The sequence below is a fragment of the Miscanthus floridulus genome, chromosome 2 (genome assembly GCF_019320115.1).
Source record: "Miscanthus floridulus cultivar M001 chromosome 2, ASM1932011v1, whole genome shotgun sequence".
NCBI classification, from domain to species: Eukaryota; Viridiplantae; Streptophyta; class Magnoliopsida; order Poales; family Poaceae; genus Miscanthus; species Miscanthus floridulus.
The window spans coordinates 102,400,735-102,419,280 of NC_089581.1; the positions used below are offsets into that span (position 1 = coordinate 102,400,735).

Consider the following 18,546-nt stretch of genomic DNA (forward strand, 5'->3'; position numbering starts at 1 on the left):
AACACAAATAAATCTTTTCCAATCTTCTTGATGAAAAGAGTGGTGTCAACCTTGCCCATCATGAACCCTTTAGAGAGTAGGAAGTCCCTCAATCTCTCATACCATGCTCTAGGTGCTTGCTTCAAGCCATACAATGCCTTCTTCAACTTGTACACATGGTCGGGCTTCTTGTCATCTTCAAAACTGGGAGGTTGCTCAACATATACTTCTTCATTGATGTAACCATTGAGAAATGCACTCTTGACATCCATTTGATAGAGCTTGATGTTGTGGGCACAAGCATAGGCTAGCAAGATTCTAATTGCTTCCAATCTAGCAATCGGGGCATATGTTTCTCCAAAGTCAAGACCTTCAACTTGTGTATAGTCTTGTGCTACTAATCTTGCTTTGTTCCTTACTACTATCCCATCTTGATCTTGTTTGTTTCTAAAGACCCATTTGGTTCTAATCACATTGTGTCCCTTTGGTCTCTCTACTAATTCCCATACTTGATTTCTTGTGAAGTTATGCAATTCTTCATGCATAGCATTCACCCAATCAACATCCTTCAATGCTTCATCTATCTTCTTTGGTTCAATGGATGACACAAATGAGAAATGCTCACAAAATGAAGCCAATCTAGATCTTGTTTGTACACCTCTAGAAATATCACCAATTATAGTGTCCAATGGATGATCCCTTGCAATATTGGTTGGTTGAAGGATTGGAACTTGATTGCTTGCACTTGCTTGATCATTGGGTTGAGATGATGTACTAGCCACTTGATCTTGTTCATTATCATGAGAGCCACTTGTACTAACTTGATTTGTACATCTTGCACAATTGAGTTGGAGAGCAATTGCACTTGATCATCTTCATCATCATTCACTTGCATAGGCCTCCATTCACTAACATCCATGTTCTTCATGGCATTTGAAAGATGAATGCCTCTAACATTTTTCAAGTTCTCATTCTCTTCTTGTGAACCCTTGGTTTCATCAAATTCAACATCATGAACTTCCTCAAGAGTACCACTATCCAAATTCCAAACTCTATATGCTTTGCTAGTGGTTGAATAACCAAGTAGGAATCCTTCATCACATTTCTTTTTAAACTTGCCCAATCTAGTGTCTTTCTTCAAGATATAACACTTACAACCAAAGACCTAAAAATATGCAATGTTGGGCTTTCTACCATTCAAGAGCTCATATGGTGTCTTCTTTTTCAATGGGTGACAATAGAGGCAATTGCTACAATAGCAAGCCATGTTGATAGCTTTGGCCCAAAAAGATTGACTCACATTGTACTCACTAAGCATAGACCTTGCCATATCAATGAGTGTTCTATTTTTCCTCTCAACAAGGCCATTTGATTGTGGAGTGTACTTGGCCAAGAATTATTGTCTAATTCCAAATTCATCACACAACTCATCAATTCTAGTGTTCTTGAACTCACTACCATTGTCACTTCTAACTCTCTTGATGGTTGTTTCAAACTCATTGTGAATGCTCTTGACAAATAATTTGAATGTTGCAAACACATCACTCTTGTCCACTAGAAAGAATATCCATGTGTATCTAGTGTAATCTACTATCACAAAGCCATATTTGTTACCACCAATGCTAATGTATTGTGTTGGCCCAAACAAATTCATGTGCAATAACTCAAATGCTTTACTAGTGCTCATCACGCTTTTCTTAGGATGGGTGTTTCCAACTTGTTTTCAGGCTTGACAAGAGCTACAAAGCTTATCCTTTTCAAACACAACATCTTTCAAGCCTTTAACTAAGTCATACTTAACCAATCTATTCAATTGTTTCATTCCAACATGATCAAGCCTTCTATGCCATAACCAACCCATGCTAGACTTAGTGAACAAGCATGTAGATAATTTAGCTTCACTAGCATTGAAATCAACCAAGTATAGATTCTCATATCTAAATCCTTTGAAGATCAAATTAGAGCCATCTACACTTATGATCTCTACATCATCTACCCCAAATATGCATTTGAATCCAAGATCACACAATTGAGCCATAGATAGCAAATTGAAGTTCAAGCTCTCTACTAGCAACACATTGGATATGCTCATATCATTGGATATTGTAATCTTACCAAGCCCTTTGACCTTGCCTTTGCCATTATCACCAAATGTGATACTATCATAACCATTATTGCCATTGGTGTTGATTGAGTTGAACATTCTTGCATCACCGGTCATGTGTTGAGTGCACCCACTATCAAGAACCCAATGCCTTCCTCCGGCTTTATAATTGACCTATAAAAGAAGATCAATTCTTTTTAGGTACCCAAACTTGCTTGGGTCTTTGAAGGTTAGTTACTAAGCTCTTTGGTACCCAAATGGCTTTCTTCTTTGAGCCCATCCATGGTTTACCAATGAACTTAGCCTTCACACCATTTGTACCCTTAATAAGCATATAGAAAGAATTAATCTTAATTGAGGATATATTAGCATTTTTGCTCTTGTTCTTGCACTCATGCTCTTTATGACCAACTTGCTTGTAACTAGTGCAAAACTGACCATTGTTCTTCACAAAACTAGTCTTGTGAGGAGCAAAGGCTGTCTTGCCTTTCTTGGGGGTATAGCCCAATCCCTCTTTGTAGAGAGAAGCTCTTTGGCTACCCAAGCACATAAGCAAGCGGTTCTCACCACCATAGGCTTTAGCTAAGGTGAGAGTGAGCTTATTGACCTCCTTCTTGAGGTTCTCATTCTCAACCATTAGTGAGATGTCATAAGTGAAACCATCACTACTAGATGAGGTGGAAGTAGAAGTACTACAAGAAGGGTTAGTGGGAGCAATAATGATAGGCATAGATAATGATTCATCAATTATATTGTAAGTTAAGCCTATATTGCAAGTTTCAACATGCTTCTTTTTATTTTGCTCATCAAGCAAAGATGAATGAGCTTTTTCAAGCATCTTGTGAGCTTTGCCAAGCTTCTCATGGGCTTCCTCTAGCCTCTCATGAGTTGCTTTGAGCTCATCAAGGGCTTGCTTAAGGGCTTTTACCTCCTTATTCAAGCTCTTGCATTCCCTTCTCTTAATGTCAAAGTGTTCTTTGGCATCTTCTAGCATGTCAAATAATTCATCTTTAGTAGGTTAATCATCATCACTATCACTATCATTTTCATTATCATGTTCCTCATCACTTCCATCATCACAATTTTGTACCTTAGTGGCCTTAGTCATGAAGCATGATGGAGTGTTGAAGAGAGAAGGCTTCTCATTGATAGCAATGCTTGCAAGTGCCTTCTTCTTGGTGGTCTTGTCATCATCACTATCATCATCATCACTTGAGGAAGCATCACTATCCCAAGTGACCACATATGAACCACCCTTCTTCTTCTTGAAGGTCATCTTGTCCTTCTTCTCTTTCTTTTCCTTCTTGTCCTTCTTCTTGTTCTTCTTGTTGTCATCCTCATTATCGCTATTGTATGGGCATTGAGCAACAAGATGATCTTTGCTTCCATATTTGAAGCACCTTCTTGACTCTTCCTTGTTCTTGGATGAAGATTTCTTTCTTTTAGCACGATACCCTTTCTTCATCATGAACTTGCCAAATTTCTTGACAAAGAGAGCCATCTTCCCATCATCATCATCCCATGAGCCATCATCTTCACTTGATGTATCTTGCTTTGCCTTGCCCTTGGATGATGTGGCCTTGAATGCCATGCTCTTCTTCTTCTCATCCTTCTTCTTATCTTTCTTCTCCTTCTTTTCTTCCTTATCATCATCTCTATATGTATCATCGGTCATTATATCTCCCAACACTTGGTTTGGTGTCATGGTGTCCAAACCGCTCCTCACTAGAATAGTGACCAATGTGCTAAATTTTGAAGGCAAACATCTCAAGAACTTATGGAAGAAGTCCTTGTCCTTCATCTCTTCTCCAAGTGCTTTGAGATCATTGACAAGCACTTGAAGCCTATGAAACATCACCGGCACACTCTCATCCTCTTTCATCTTGAAGCTTGCAAACTTCTCTTTGAGAATATATGCCTTTGCACTCTTCACGGCTTGAGTGCCCTCAAATGATTCTTCCAACTTCTTCCAAGCCTCATGAGCCATCTCAATATTCTTGATTTGCTCAAATGTTCTCTCATCAATTGCATCATGAATGGCACTTAGAGCAATATCATTGTTTTGGAGAAGCACTTCTTCGGCCATTATGGGATTTTCTGGATCACCAATCTCAATTTTGGTTTCTACCATCTTCCACACCTTTCTATTGATTGACTTGATATGTGTGGTCATCTTTGATTTCCAATACGGATAATTTGTGCTATCAAATTGGGGTGGCTTCTTGGTGTTGTTGATTTGAGCCATTTTTACACCGAAGGTTGTTAAGCCTCAAATCACGGTGACCTTGGCTCTGATACCACTTGAAAGGCCTTAATGGCTAGAGGGGGTGAATAGCCTATTAAAAATTTCTACAACAACACTTAACAAACCGGTTAGACAATTATGAGGCAAAGCAAGTGCTGCGCTAGCCTACTAAAAAACAAGCCACCTACCACAATTCTAGTTTATATAGTTTCTATCCACACAATAGCTATGATACTACACTAAGTTAGTATGCTCTCAAAGACTAACTAAAGAGCCACACTAACCAAACTAACAAGCTCTCACAACTAGCTACACTAAAGAGCTTGACAACTAGTTTGCGGTAAAGTAAAGAGAGTGAGCAAGAAGGTTATACCATCGTGTCGAGGAAGGAGCCAAACAATCACAAGAATGAATACCAATGAAGACCAATCACCTCAGAATCAAATGATGAACACAATGATTTTTTACCGAGGTTCACTTGCTTGTCGGCAAGCTACTCCTCGTTGTGGCGATTCACTCACTTGAGTGAGCTTCACACGCTAATTGACATCACACGCCAAACCCTCAATAGGGTGCCGCACAACCAACACAAGATGAGAATCACATAAACCACCAGCAATTCACTAGAGTACCTTTTGGTATTCTGCCGGGGAAAGATCAAGAACCCCTCATAATCACCACTATCGGAGCCGAAGACAATCACCACCCTCCGCTCGATGATCCTCGCTGCTCCAAGCCATCTAGGTGGCGGCAACCACCAAGAGTAACAAGCGAATCCCGCAGCGAAACACGAACACCAAGTGCCTCTAGATGCAAACACTCAAGCAATGCACTTGGATTCTCTCCCAATCTCACAAAGATGATAAATCAATAATGGAGATGAGTGGGACGGCTATGGCTAAGCTCACAAGGTTGCTATGTCAATGTAAATGGCCAAGAGAGTGAGCTTGAGCCGACTATGGGGCTTAAATAGAAGCCCCCACGAAATAGAGCTGTTGTACCCCTTCACTGGGCACAACACGGGGTGACCGGACGCTCTAGTCATATTGACCAGACGCTAGACCTCAGCGTTCGGTCACACGATGCGTGCCACATGTCCCCTCTCTTCAAATGTTGATCGCCCGATCTCAACGGTCAAGTGACGACCGGACACAGCAGCTCAAAGCGACCGGACGCTGAACCCCAGCATTTGGTCATTTCTAGTAAGCATCTAGAGACGACTTTTTATGACCGGACGTGTCCGGTCATGTTCGACCGAACACACCCAGCGTTCGATCACTCGGCGACTCCTCTGTCCACTGCCACGTCAGCAGGACCAGATGCACCCTGTCAGCGTCCGGTCACTGAGTGACCCAGCGTTCGATCAGAGACCGACACTACGCACCCTCTGCTGCCACTGACCGAACATGCTGGTCCAACTAAGACCAGCGTTCGGTCACTTACAGTGACCTCTGTCTTTTCTATCTAGGGTGTCGGTGGCACCATCGGACTGTCCGCACTCTACGGACAGATACTCCACCGATGAAGTTCCTAACCCTTGCTCAAATGTGCCAACCACCAAGTGTGTCACCTTGTGCACATGTGTTAGCATATTTTCACAAATATTTTCAAAGGTGTTAGCACTCCACTAGATCCTAAATGCATATGCAATGAGTTAGAGCATCTAGTGGCACTTTGATAACTGCATTTTGATACGAATTTCACCCCTCTTAATAGTACAGCTATCAAACCTAAATGTGATTACACTCTCTAAATGTCTTGATCACCAAAACAAAATAGCTCCTATCATTTATACCTTTGCCTTGAGCCTTTTGTGTTTCTCTTTCTTCTTTTCAAGTTCAAGCACTTGATCATCACCATGGCGTCACCATCATCATGTCATGATCTTCATTTGCTTCACCACTTGGAATGTGCTACCTATCTCATGATCACTTGATAAACTAGGTTAGCACTTAGGGTTTCATCAATTCACCAAAACCAAACTAGAGCTTTCACTGGCGCAATCAAGAGCCGACTGGGACCAACCTACCGGGGACGCCAGCTCGGTAAGGACCAGGGAACAGACGGAAAAATTAAAGCAAGGCTCCCAAGTCAACCACAATACCAAGGAATGTACCCTATACACCTATAGGACAGTACCCTGTGACCTCCCTGGCATGACAGAACCCAAGCAGTGTTGTAGGCACCGACATTTTCCCCACAGTGTTGTGGGCGCCATCAACTCCCATACCAGACAAACACGTAAGGCTCTCCCCACATGCCTCTAGGCATAAACAGTGTTGTGGGCGTCGGCATCTACTGTATCATGTGAACATGGTAAAACCCCCTGCATGCCTCTCGGCATCAACAGTATGGCAGGCACCGACGTCTGCCATACCAGAAGAAGACGATGTAACCTCCCACGTGCATCTAACATCAAACAGTATTGTAGGCGCCTACCATCATTTTGTACCCATCGGCATGGGCAGCAAGACTTAGTAGCATACGTACTCTCTCTCTCTCTCTCACTTGTAAGGCCATCCCCGTCATCTATAAAAGGGGATGCACTCTCTCCCAACAAAAAGATCGATCAGTTCACTTACATTGATTCACCCTCTGTAACTTTAGACACTCTAAAGTTATACCAAGCACACGCTCGAACACATAGCACATAGCGGAGCTTCTGTCGCTCTCGGTCCATCAGACCAGAGTCTGACCAGGCCTCTTGTACTCCCATCTTTCTCCCTTCTGTTTGTAACCCCATAGCAAACTTCGAGCACCTGGGCTCAAGAATAAAGTCACCGACCGACTCAACCTGGACGTAGGGCATGTTGCCTGAACCAGTATAAACCCTGTGTCATTGAGTGCTTGGCCACCTCTGATCACAACGTACAACAAAACTATAAATATTTACGTGTTGGTCACTTTCTGCACCGACAAGTAGGTAATTCTTGAGCAGAACATTCGACTTTTCCTTCCTCTGTTGCCCATTTATGTTTTCTGATGCACTTCTCTTTTATGTGAGGTGTTTGATTTTTTTGTTGTTATTTAGACAAAATAGAATTTTATCATTGTTTGGCTATATAAAAAACCTATGAATTCTCTCTTGCTTTAAATTGTATTAGTTGATTGCATAAGATTGTTGCCTACCTAAAATATAGCAACTCCCTTTATGTGCCCTCCGTGCAAGGGATGCAATCATGCGAAAGAAAAGAGTTGAATATCTCGAAGGAGATGATATCGACACTGATGATTTTGATATCGACGCTAATGATTTCTACTCAATTCTCATAGTGTTTGATTTAAAAAAATCATGTGCAAGAATGAAGTTATAAAAATTAATATGATTTTTTTTGGAAAGGTTCATTTTTACCTAGTTTTTCTCCTTGAACTCCAAAACAACATCTTAACCCCTTGAACTTTCAAAACCGTTCAAATTACCTCCCTGTCCTATTTTGAACTGGTTTTGAAGGTGGTTTTTGTATCTTTTTAGTTTAAAAATATAGTAAATACTTGATAAGGCTATTAAACCATAAAAATATCTCTAAACTTATAAAAATTCCAAAACAGTTCTAGAGATAGGTGGGATATGACAAATCCAAAAAAAATATGTAGAGCTCTTAAAAATATCTTTAAAAGCTTTCGAAAATAGATTTAACTTAGGGAAATGGAAAATATCTAGGAAAATCTAGAAAAAATTACAAAACATTCTAAATGATGTCTAAATATGTTTGAAAACTTTTCACAGTAAAAAACATAAGACTTAACCATAATTAATGCATTCGACATTAATGTATGTTGCATTCATGATGGTTAAATTTCATATTTTTCCAGAGCAAAGTTTTTAAAAACATGTTTAGACATTGATGAGAATGTTTTTGAAATTTTCTAGATTGTTCTAAAAAAAATTCTCATTTTCGTAGAGCTACATCTATTTTTTAAACTTCTAGATATATTTTCATGACCTCTAAATATTTTACTTGTATTCTTCATATCCCAATATGTCTATGATTTTTGTCAAAAAAAAATTAGAGAGTTAGAGACATCTTCTATGGTTTAAAAACCTTGTCAAGTATTTATACAACTTTTTAACTAAAAAGATAAAATCATCTTCAAAACCACTTCAAACATGTCAGAGAGATAATTTGAGCGGTTTTAAGAGTTTAGGAGGTAAGATGTCCTGTTTTAGAGTTAGAGAAAAATGAGACTATAACAATAGTATGTGGAGATAAAATTAGACTTTTGCAGTGACACGGGCCGGGGGAATTGACTCTATTACCCGGCGGTGTGCAAGGAATGAGAATTGAATCGAGCGCTCAAACGGACCTTCTGCAGTCGAGAAGGAACAGCTGCCGCTTTAGGCCCATTACTAGCGATTGGGGGCAGGCCCTTTACTGAGTCAATCAAAAAGGAAAGGGAAGGAAAAGGAAAGGAAATCCTTAGGCCCATGGGTCTTGCTTCGTGGCAGTTGGCACCTTGCTTTCGTTCTTTTTTCTTTTTTCAACACGAGGCATCTCCCCATTCCCATTGCAAGTTCAACGGAAATACAGCATTCGAGATTGTATCAGAAAAAAAGACCAAGAAACAAAGCTAGCTCACTAGCTGAGCTTACAAACTCCTATCAGCGACCAACCTGCCGACACACAGGCAGACAGACACGAACGCTAGATCATAGAGACAGCAAAAACAGACACCAGGGCAAACTAACAAACATTAACCAGAAGTAGCAAACAAAAGGAATGCTCTGCCAAAAAGACAACAGGCACTATGCTCACCTTGCTTTCGTTCTAGTTACATTTTCCTGTCCCAAAAATAAAACAAAACAAAATCTAGTTACACTTATATTCTCTGTTCCTTTTTCAGTGAACTCGTGATCGTACATGCTTGTAGGCTTGTGGTTGAGAGTGGCTAAGCTGGTGAAACAAGATCCGGCCACCTACCTTATGATTTAGTGAAATGGAAACGAATGATTGGAAAACCTGGTTTTGGTTGCTCATCCACACGGCAATGGCATACATGATTTGTGTACAGCAAATAGGCCCGTGCAGGGGCCGAGATCACGAGGTAGGTCTTTGGTAGCAGCGGATGAAGCGCGGCGCTGTGTGGGTCAGTCAAAATAATTGAATAAAAAGAACGAAGACTACCCACATGCATATCTATTTACATCTGGCTATGAGCTGGAGAAAATATTTACACCATAGATCTTTTTTTTTATAAAGGAAAAATTCCAGCCTCTGCGAATGCACAGAGCCAATTTACACCATAGATCTAGCAGTAAAAATGCCATACTTGCACAGCTGGAGCAAATTTTCACGTCTCACCTCATCCTATGATCAGACCTAGCTCGTCTTGAGAGCTAGAGACATTCCTGTTCCTATTCCTATTCCTATTCCTCCTGCATGGCATGCATAATGAGGACAATATATTCAGTTCGCCCACAAGGTAAGAATAATTATGATTCATTAGCATCCTTCACGCTAACCACTCCGCGCATACACGTGCGTACTTTGAGCTGATCGATCCCCGGCCTCCTTCAACCTGTAAGTAGGTCCCTATACCTAGATTGGTTAGTTAAGCAAGCACATGCGCTACATCATAATCATAGATACATACTCCTGCTTTAGTAGTAGAGAGTGCAGTACGTAAAGATTTCACATGGCTCTTGTGTCTTGTCCTTTTCAGCTAGGCGTTTTGTTTTACATCTGTGTGTGCATGCACTTTTGTTTTGTTTACGAAGCAGCTACCCCTTGATGTGTAGTAGTATCGACTAGCTAAAATTTTCTTCTATGTTCATATAGGACGCACAGAACTCAAGTTTCGAAGGATAAACCGCAATTGCATTATACGTATATAACACTCTAGTGTTTGAAGGGGTACTCAATCTTTTAACCACTATATCTTTTTTCCCTACCAAAATCACTTTCAAAAAATTTAATGGGGGGAGAATTTGATTTAGGGGAGTTGGTCCTATAAAGGGAGAAAGTGGATTATGGAGTTAGAGGGAGACTTAAGTCCATAATGCCACATAAGGGGACATATTACATATGGTAAGAGCAAGGTAAGTAATATACATGTGGTCATTGCATATTTCATTAGCACCATATAATCTTGCTCTTGTATTGGATCCAAGAAAGTAGATAGTATGTAGTTTGAAATTTTACATTTGCTACCTATGGTCGTGTTGTCATCAATTATCAAAAAGAGGGAGACTTTAAGGAAAATGACACCTGACATGGGCTATTAAGTTGATTTTGATATTTGATGAACAACATGACCATTTGGACTAACAATATTGCTAGTATACAAGAAAAGTTCAAATTGATGCAAAGTAGACTTGGACGACTTACGCAACGTGGAGATGAGGCCACCAAATGAAGCACAGGAGTTCAAGGCTCCAATGGTCGACAACGGCTAGTTTGCCCAATGGCTGGTCGAGGACGCACCGAAATTATCCGGTGCCACCGCTGGACATCTCCAGTGAGTGCGCATCAGCTGAATTCTGCTGCCAATGGCTAGTTTTGCATTGGAGACTATGTATACCCCTCTTTGCTAGTCATTTGAGGTGTGTAAGAGTTGAGAAACATACCAAGGGAGTTGAAGCTCCACTCTAGTGCTCTGCGAAGTGCTTAGGTTAGTTAGACCACCACTAATGCGCTTAATCTAGATTTAGGCCTAGTATTTAGTGAGTTTTGCATACATCTTACCATTGGTGCTTGTGCGCACCATTGTTGTAATTGGAGGGGCTTGTAATCTTGCGAGACCACACCAACCATGTTTGTGGGTGTGGCCGCGACCATGTATTGGAGGGAACGAGGCCCGCTGTAGTTTGGCTGAAAACTCAATAGTAAAGACGGCGGTGAGCGGTCCGGGAGAGGCCATCTCAGTGACCCACTTGTGCGTGGAGAAGGGCTGATGGCTATCCACGGAGTTACCCGATTGAGAGCTTAGCTCCTGCAAGGGTATCCTTGCGAGGGGCTCCAATGAGAGGACTAAGGGAAGTGTAAGATTCTCGATGCCTCGGTAAAAATACTGGAGTCGTCGATGGGAGTTTACATCTCTATCTCAATTATGTTTCCATGTTTATATTGTTTACTTAGGTTGTGTGTTTTACTATTCTAGTCTAGCTTGCTAGGCTAGTTGATAGATTTGGAACATATGTTGCATAACTCTTCCACGGTAGAGATAGAACACAGTTACCAAAACTTTAGTTGCATATCTAGATAGATTACTTTGTTACATATGTTTTGATAAGTGGAAATAGTTTAGAGTAGAATTTATTCACCCCTTCCCCGTCTTAGGCGCATGATCCCTTCAAGTATATTGGTACACGGGTACCCTCGTTGCATGGAGAATAGCCCAAATGGGACGAGGCGGCCTCATCCTTGTAAACCACCGAGCATACAGAATAAGAGGTCTATTCTCCACTGGGCGTATCTTGTTGTCTTGTTTTTTAAGAACCTATCAGAACTAATGTTATCTTGTTTTTTAAGAACTATGTCATTTTTAAAATGTTATGTAGAATTGATGATGGCCGTCAAAATGATGTGAAATTGTGAAGACATATATGATCTTTTTGTTGATGTTGTTCATTTAGTATTTTTTTTATCCATAATATTCTACATATTGCTTCAGCACTTCGATGTTCTTTGTTATATCTATTATACATGTTAGCCTACGGCTAGCGAGATTTCTAGACTTCTATATTATTTAGCCCTCCTTGTGCATTTCTAGATCCACCACAGGACAGAACCATCTTGTCCCACTTCATCGAAAACCAAATTAACATAACCTATGACGTCACCTGGCTCTGCCTAGTCCACCCTATTGCTGTAGTATTGTACAACTGAACACGATGCTCAACCGTGCGTCACCCGACCTGGATTCAGATCAACAAAAAGACAACGACAAAAGCAAAGGAAATGATAAAAAAGGACGAAACATGCACGACGGATGCCCTCCAAAGGGAAAGGGATGCAATGCACACAAAGGAAAAAAGATACCTAATGCATGATAGCGGGTGATAAGTGCATGCTACCAAACGAACCTAACCTTACCCTCCCTTACCTAATGGCATATACTACCTTGGGTATTCGCGTCACGGCCAAAGCTACCAGATTCATGAAGCACAATATGAAATTGTGGATGAAGCTAGGTTCAGTTTAAGAAATGCTTGATTAATTTGTATGCTGAGGCGAGGATCATAGGGTTGGAAGGGCATCGATTTCGGCTGCTGCGTTGCTGTCAGCAGCACGGTCGCTTCCTCCCCAACTCCACCGCACGCAGTGACGCAGAGGAAGCAGCAGCAGAGGAAGGCTCCAAAAACGCAGTTGATGAGTCGTCTCGCCTCATCTCGGCCCTGTTTAGCAGGAGATACTGCTGCTGCGATTAATTTATAAAGCTAATTTATTGTGAGAAAAAAATATTATTTTATAGCTTAAAAAAATAAAATTAATTCTAACCGACAAGCTCAAACAAGCAGGACCCTCGTCTCGTCAGGGGTGCTCTGCTATCCTAGTCGTAGCAGCTTGCATGGCCCAGCGCAATTTATCTTTGTTTTTTTTTCTTTTTCTTTTGCTAGCTAGCTAGTCTCTCCAGGATGCCACTTGATGCCAATGTGGCACCTGCGACTGACGTCGACAAGACTACGTTACTATAGCTAGTCTCTCCAGGATTAGTTAGAGCTGCAGGCTGTAGCTGCGCTAAGGCCTCAGGAACTTGCCTCGGTAAAGGTAGGCCTGGTTTAGTTTAAAAAGTTTTTTCAAAAAATGTTATAGTAGCTATTCTATCGAATTTTACGATACGTGCATGGAGCATTAAATGTAGACGAAAAAAAATTAATTACACAGTTTTGTTGGAAATCACGAGACGAACGTTTTGAGCCTAATTAGTCCATAATTGAATACTAATTGCCAAATAAAAACGAAAGTGCTACAGTAGCTAAATTCCCAAATTTCACTCACCTAAACACAGCCGTAGTGCCTGTTTAGTTCTCAAAATTTTGCAAAATTTTTCAAGATTTCCCGTCACATCGAATCTTTGGATGCATGCATGAAGCATTAAATATAAATAAAAAATAAAACTAATTACACAGTTTAGACGAAATTCACGAGACGAATTTTTTAAGCCTAATTAGACTATGATTGGACACTAATTATTAAATAAAAACGAAAATGCTACAGTATCATTTTCCAAAAAAATTCGCCAGCTAAACGAGGCCCGTAGAAGGAACCTCTGCCACTGTATACCTGCTGGACCTGCCATGCCTGTCTGTCTGATCTTTCAGCAGGTCAATAGTAGGTGAATTTCCTAAACATCCATCCGGAGTTCCGGACAACAGCATGAATGCTGCTGCACCGAAACCCAACCCAAGAGTGAGGAGAGTCAGCAGTGGTAGGTGCTTACAGTAACAGTGGCCACACCATCACCACACGCCCTGTAGCAAGGCGGTGCAGTACTACGGCATGCCATGAAGAATATACTTACGACGACGGGCGGGACACAACACGAAAAGGCGCACGATCAACAAAAAAAACGCAGCGGTGCCAAGCCAGCGCCCATGATTCGACGTCGGCGGCCAGAACTCCAACCAGCAACACACAGGAATTCACATGTCATTTGCGCTCGGAACAGCTCGTGGTTGGAACCGACGAGCTACACAGCGGTGGCGTGCGTCAGGACACGCACAAGGGGATAATGCATCCGACAAGAACAAGATATAAAAAAAGCCTGGAGTGGATTAAACAAAAACCAAACCTGTGTTGGCTGAAATGATATGATACTTCCTCTGCTGTCAGTGTGGTAAGAAGCGATGGCCAACCTCCCGTGCATGCTCTGCCTAATGATTCCAATCCAGTCACACCTGCTGCACCTTTTTGTGCACCTGATCTGATCGATGCCGTCTTCTTAAGCAACCAGAACAGATTAGGAGGCTACAGCCACACAAAGACAATCACAAGCCAACTCATTTCATTGCAAGTGTGAAACACTATGATATCAACTGCATGCGGCATGCCAGATAACATTCTCTGCTCAAAGACCTCTAGTTAAATAAGTAATAACATCGTATCCAGGTTAGGTCACTGGCGCCTTACATCACATTACCTCACAATCAATCAAGGAGCTGAAAAGTTTCAGAAACGAATAGCCATTCTGATTAGGAGGAACTCCATTTACACACATGGGATCTGCCATAATCGTGTAGGTAGCAGCCAACACCATCTAGGTCCCAAGTTAAAAGGAAGAAAAAAAATCACACACCCACAAACTTCTCCAATCACCACAAATACAGGCATTGGCAGTAAACGCATAGGAAGCACAACACCTCGTCAAACAGAGACAAAAAAAAAAAAGAACAACAGAACAACACTAATAGTACAGCCACTGTCCGGCTACTTGCTGTTTTTCTTTTTCAGTAAGCTCCCAAACTTCTTCAGCAGAGGCTTGTTCTTTTTCTGCTGCTGTGGTTTCGTAGGAGACATTGCCACTTTAGTCACCATATCCTCTGGTACGGTCGTCCCGTTTGCACTCTCGGTGCTGCTGTCCTTCTTCGAGTCTAATTCATCATTGGACGATTCAGTTTCTTGTCTTTTGTTTTCGGTCTGTGCTTCCTTCTCGAAGCTAACTTTGTTGCTCTCTTGTAAGCTGAGCTCAGTTTTCAGTTCCTCTTGTTCCACCTTGCTGTCATCTTTCTCTTCATGCTTCGATTCTCCGTTGGAGTTCATATCGGCTGCGTCAACTTCAAGCCTTGGTTTTTTATCATCAGTTTCTTCCATATCTTCATTTTCTGCAACAGAACGGATAACTTCTTCACGCACAGAATTGTGGGCCTCATCAACAACCACCAGCTTCTCTTCCTCCTCAGGATGCTTCTTTGTCATGGCTTCAGCAAGAAGAGCAGACAGCTCGTCTATTTTCCTCATGGCATCAGCTTCTCGCATCCTGAATTCATCATTCTCCTGGGTTATGCTCTGCAATGCATTCTCTTTGTCAAGTAATCGCTCCTTCAGTTGCGAACTCTCAGCCTTTGCCTCCTGCACAGCCTTGTTGGCTTCAGCAACCGCCGACTCCGTGTATGTCAGTTTCTCTTGAAGCCTCTCGATCTCAATCTTAGACTCCTGTGCAGCAATGTTGGCCTCAGCAACCTCTGATCCCGTGTGTGCAAGTTTCTCTTGAAGCCTCTCCTTCTCGGCCTTTGCCTCCTGCACTGCATCCTTGGCTTCAGCAACTGCTGATTCTGTGCACGCCAGTTTCTCCTGAAGCCTCTCTTTCTCTTCATTGACTGCTTCAAGCTCCTGCTCTGCACCTCGCAGTGATGCACATACATGCTCGGCTTCTTCTTTAAGAGCAGCAATTTCTTGTTCAGACTGTTTGCTAGCCGTGATAAGGTCAAGCTCCTTAGATTCACATTCTTCTCTGTACTTGCTCACCTCAGCCTCCAGCTTCTCCACAGTTTCCCTTAGGTAAGTTATGTCATGTCTTGCCTCATCAAGCATTACCTCATAACTCTCTTCCATACTCTTCAGGGACATCTTCAGATCACCTATCTGTGCAAGAGCATGTTCATAATCATCTTCTTTCTTCTGAAACCTATCATGTGCTTCCTGTGCCTTGCAAAATGCCTTATCCAATGCAGCAGTAAGATCCTCAATTGCCCTTTTCTCTCTCTCCTCACTGTCTCTAGCATCATCCAGCTCACTAATGAGCTTGGTTTTCTCCTCAGTCAGGCCTTCAATCTTTGTGATAGCAGTCCTCTCATTGTCCAAAGCCTCTGAGGCAGCTAGTTCTGCAGCATCAAGCTTGTTCCTCAGAACATCTATTGTAGTCTGCAGCCCAAACACCTCTTGCTGCGATGCATCCAGATGCTCATTTGAATCATTTACATCTGCTAAAAGCCTAGCCACCTCAATTTCCAAGGCAGTTGTCTTTCCTTTAAGAACTTCAATTTCCGATTCTCTATCTTGCAGTATCAACTGGGTCTTGTCCAGCTCTTCAGTCGTGGAGGCAAGTGAGTCACTTTTGAACTTCTCGGACAAAGTAACTTCCTCCAATTTCATCTCAAGTGATCCTGACTTCTCCTTCCATTCTTCTAACTGCTGACGGATGTCTGCCTCGACCTTCTGCACATCAGCTATCTCTGATTTAAGCTCCTCAATCATTTTTTCTGCTTCGGCCAACCTCTCCTCAAGGACTTTTGCCTCCTCAAGTTTGCCTTTCAGAGATGAAACCTCAGACTCCAGATTTTTAACAAGAAGCTCAGCTTCACGGCTTTTACTCTCTTCGCTGGCAGCACTCAAATCAAGCAAGCCTTTCAAGCGAACAACTTCATTCGAGAGGATCTCCACCTTCTCCGCATTGACCTCAGCGATCTTCATTGCATCATCTGCGTGGCCAAGAGCAGCCTTCTTGGCCTCGTTCGCCATGGAAAGATCACGCCTGAGCCTCTCCAGCTCCTCCGTAGTGTTGACCAACGTCTCCAAGTCGGCGGCGTGCTGGCCACGCACGCACTCAATCTCCCTCTGCCACTCCTCCTCCCGCCTCTGCGCCTCGTCGATGCCTGCCTGCTCGAGCTCATCCGCCCGGAACTTCTCGATCTCGGTGGCCTCCTCGGCCCACCGCTTGGCCATGAGGGCATCCTGGAGCCTCTCGTGAGTCTCATCAGTGACTCTCTTGGCCTCGTTGAGCTCCCCGACAAGACGGTCCCTCTCTCCGAGGATGAATGCCAGTTGGTCCTTGGCCTTCTTCAGGTCTTCCTGGGCGGACTCAAGCCGCGCCTGCAGTTCGGCCTCCCTCCGGAGCTGCTTCTGCAATCCCAGCGACAAAATCACAAGTGATCAGGCATAGGCGTGCATCAAGAACCGAACCGACAGGATGTTAGCAATGCACCAGCACCTGTTTCTTCATCAGTGAGAGAAGAAGAAAACCAGAGGGCAGCGCAGTAGACTTACTTCTGGAGTGGTGCCGATCTTGGGCACCCGGCGCTCGACGACGGGCTTGGTGTCCCCGGATCTCGGTGAGCGGTCGAACGAGAGGCGGGGCTTCTGCGCGGCGGCCGACGGCGGCGAGTTGGGCTCGGACTTGAAGGGCCCCCCCGCGCCGTTGGTGCGGGAGCGCGGCGTGGACGGCGTGCCGACGCTGCTCCTCCTGGTGCCGCCCGGGGTGGAGGGGCGGTGGTTGGAGGACGGCGTGGACGGGCGGTGGTTGGAGGACGGCGTGGACGGGCGGTGGTGGTTGGAGGACGGCGTGCTCGGCCTGCCCCTGCTAATGGGGGACTCGTTCAGCCCAGATCTGTCAATGGCGACATCCATCGTTAATTAAAACTCAAAAATCTATTTTTTTTTCTTTCTCTGTTGCCGAATGGAGCGCGAACTAATGGAGTGGCACGAAGTCACAGGGTTGAAAGCCGGCAGGCTCAGATTTTTTTTTTTCTTGTTGGAATCGATCAAAATGAAATCGAAGCAGTATAAACATGCAGCTGCGAGATGAAGTGGGCGTTACGATCCGAATTTGAGGATTTACAGAGATGAAACGGCATCTGAAGAAAGCCACATTCGCGTGTGGCGGAAATCACACGAGACTGACAAGGAGAAGCAACTAGCGGCGCAGGGAAATCCGAGAAGAAGAGAGCCAAGGAAAAAAAATTCACCAAATGAAGCGGCGGCTCTAACTGGATTACTGGATACTAGATCTGCCATTGAAGGAAGAAAAGAAGAGAAAACCGACAGGCGGAACAAGAGCGCGAGCAACTAAAAGAGAAGAGAGAGAGAGAGAGAGACGCAGGAGTCCGGGAGCGAAAGTAAGTCACCTCGATCTGGAGGACGGCAGCATTGTGGACATGCGGTGGTGTGAGGCCGGGGCAAGGGGGAGTGCCCGGCCGTGTGGAGAAGAAGAGAGTGGGGGTGGGCCGGTGGGAGGCGGAGAGGGGAGGAGTAGTAGGAGGCGGACAAGGAGGGCGCAAAAGGCTGCAAAGGCAAAGGCTTTGGCCGAAAGGGGGGCCAGGCCAGGCCAGACCAGACGAGCAGCGCGGGCAGGCAGATCAGATGCGGAGGAAACGTCCGGCCGTCGTCGCCGACGGCTACGAAACTCCTCCTCCGGCCACAATTCCAACCCCGTTCCCGCGCGCCTGCACGGCAGGAGAGGTCGTTGCGGGCTGGGGTACACTGTGGCTCTCTAGTGGATTGGCATATCCTTTGCTTGTGCGTGTTAGCAATTACTCCTGCTAATCAGTAAATCAGGAGGAGGA

The 18,546-nt window shown here is 43.5% G+C and overlaps 1 protein-coding gene across 1 annotated transcript; it reads right to left on the reverse strand.

The window, feature by feature from the left end:
• Positions 1-14,378: 14,378 nt before the first annotated feature.
• LOC136527378 (WEB family protein At3g02930, chloroplastic-like) lies at positions 14,379-18,508 on the reverse strand. Its single transcript, XM_066520089.1, has 3 exons — positions 18,109-18,508; positions 17,252-17,591; positions 14,379-17,107 (listed from the first exon to the last, which is right to left on the reverse strand). The coding sequence occupies exons 1-3, from the start codon at positions 18,138-18,140 to the stop codon at positions 14,696-14,698; spliced, it is 2,784 nt and encodes a 927-aa protein (XP_066376186.1). The 5' UTR covers positions 18,141-18,508; the 3' UTR covers positions 14,379-14,695.
• Positions 18,509-18,546: the final 38 nt, after the last annotated feature.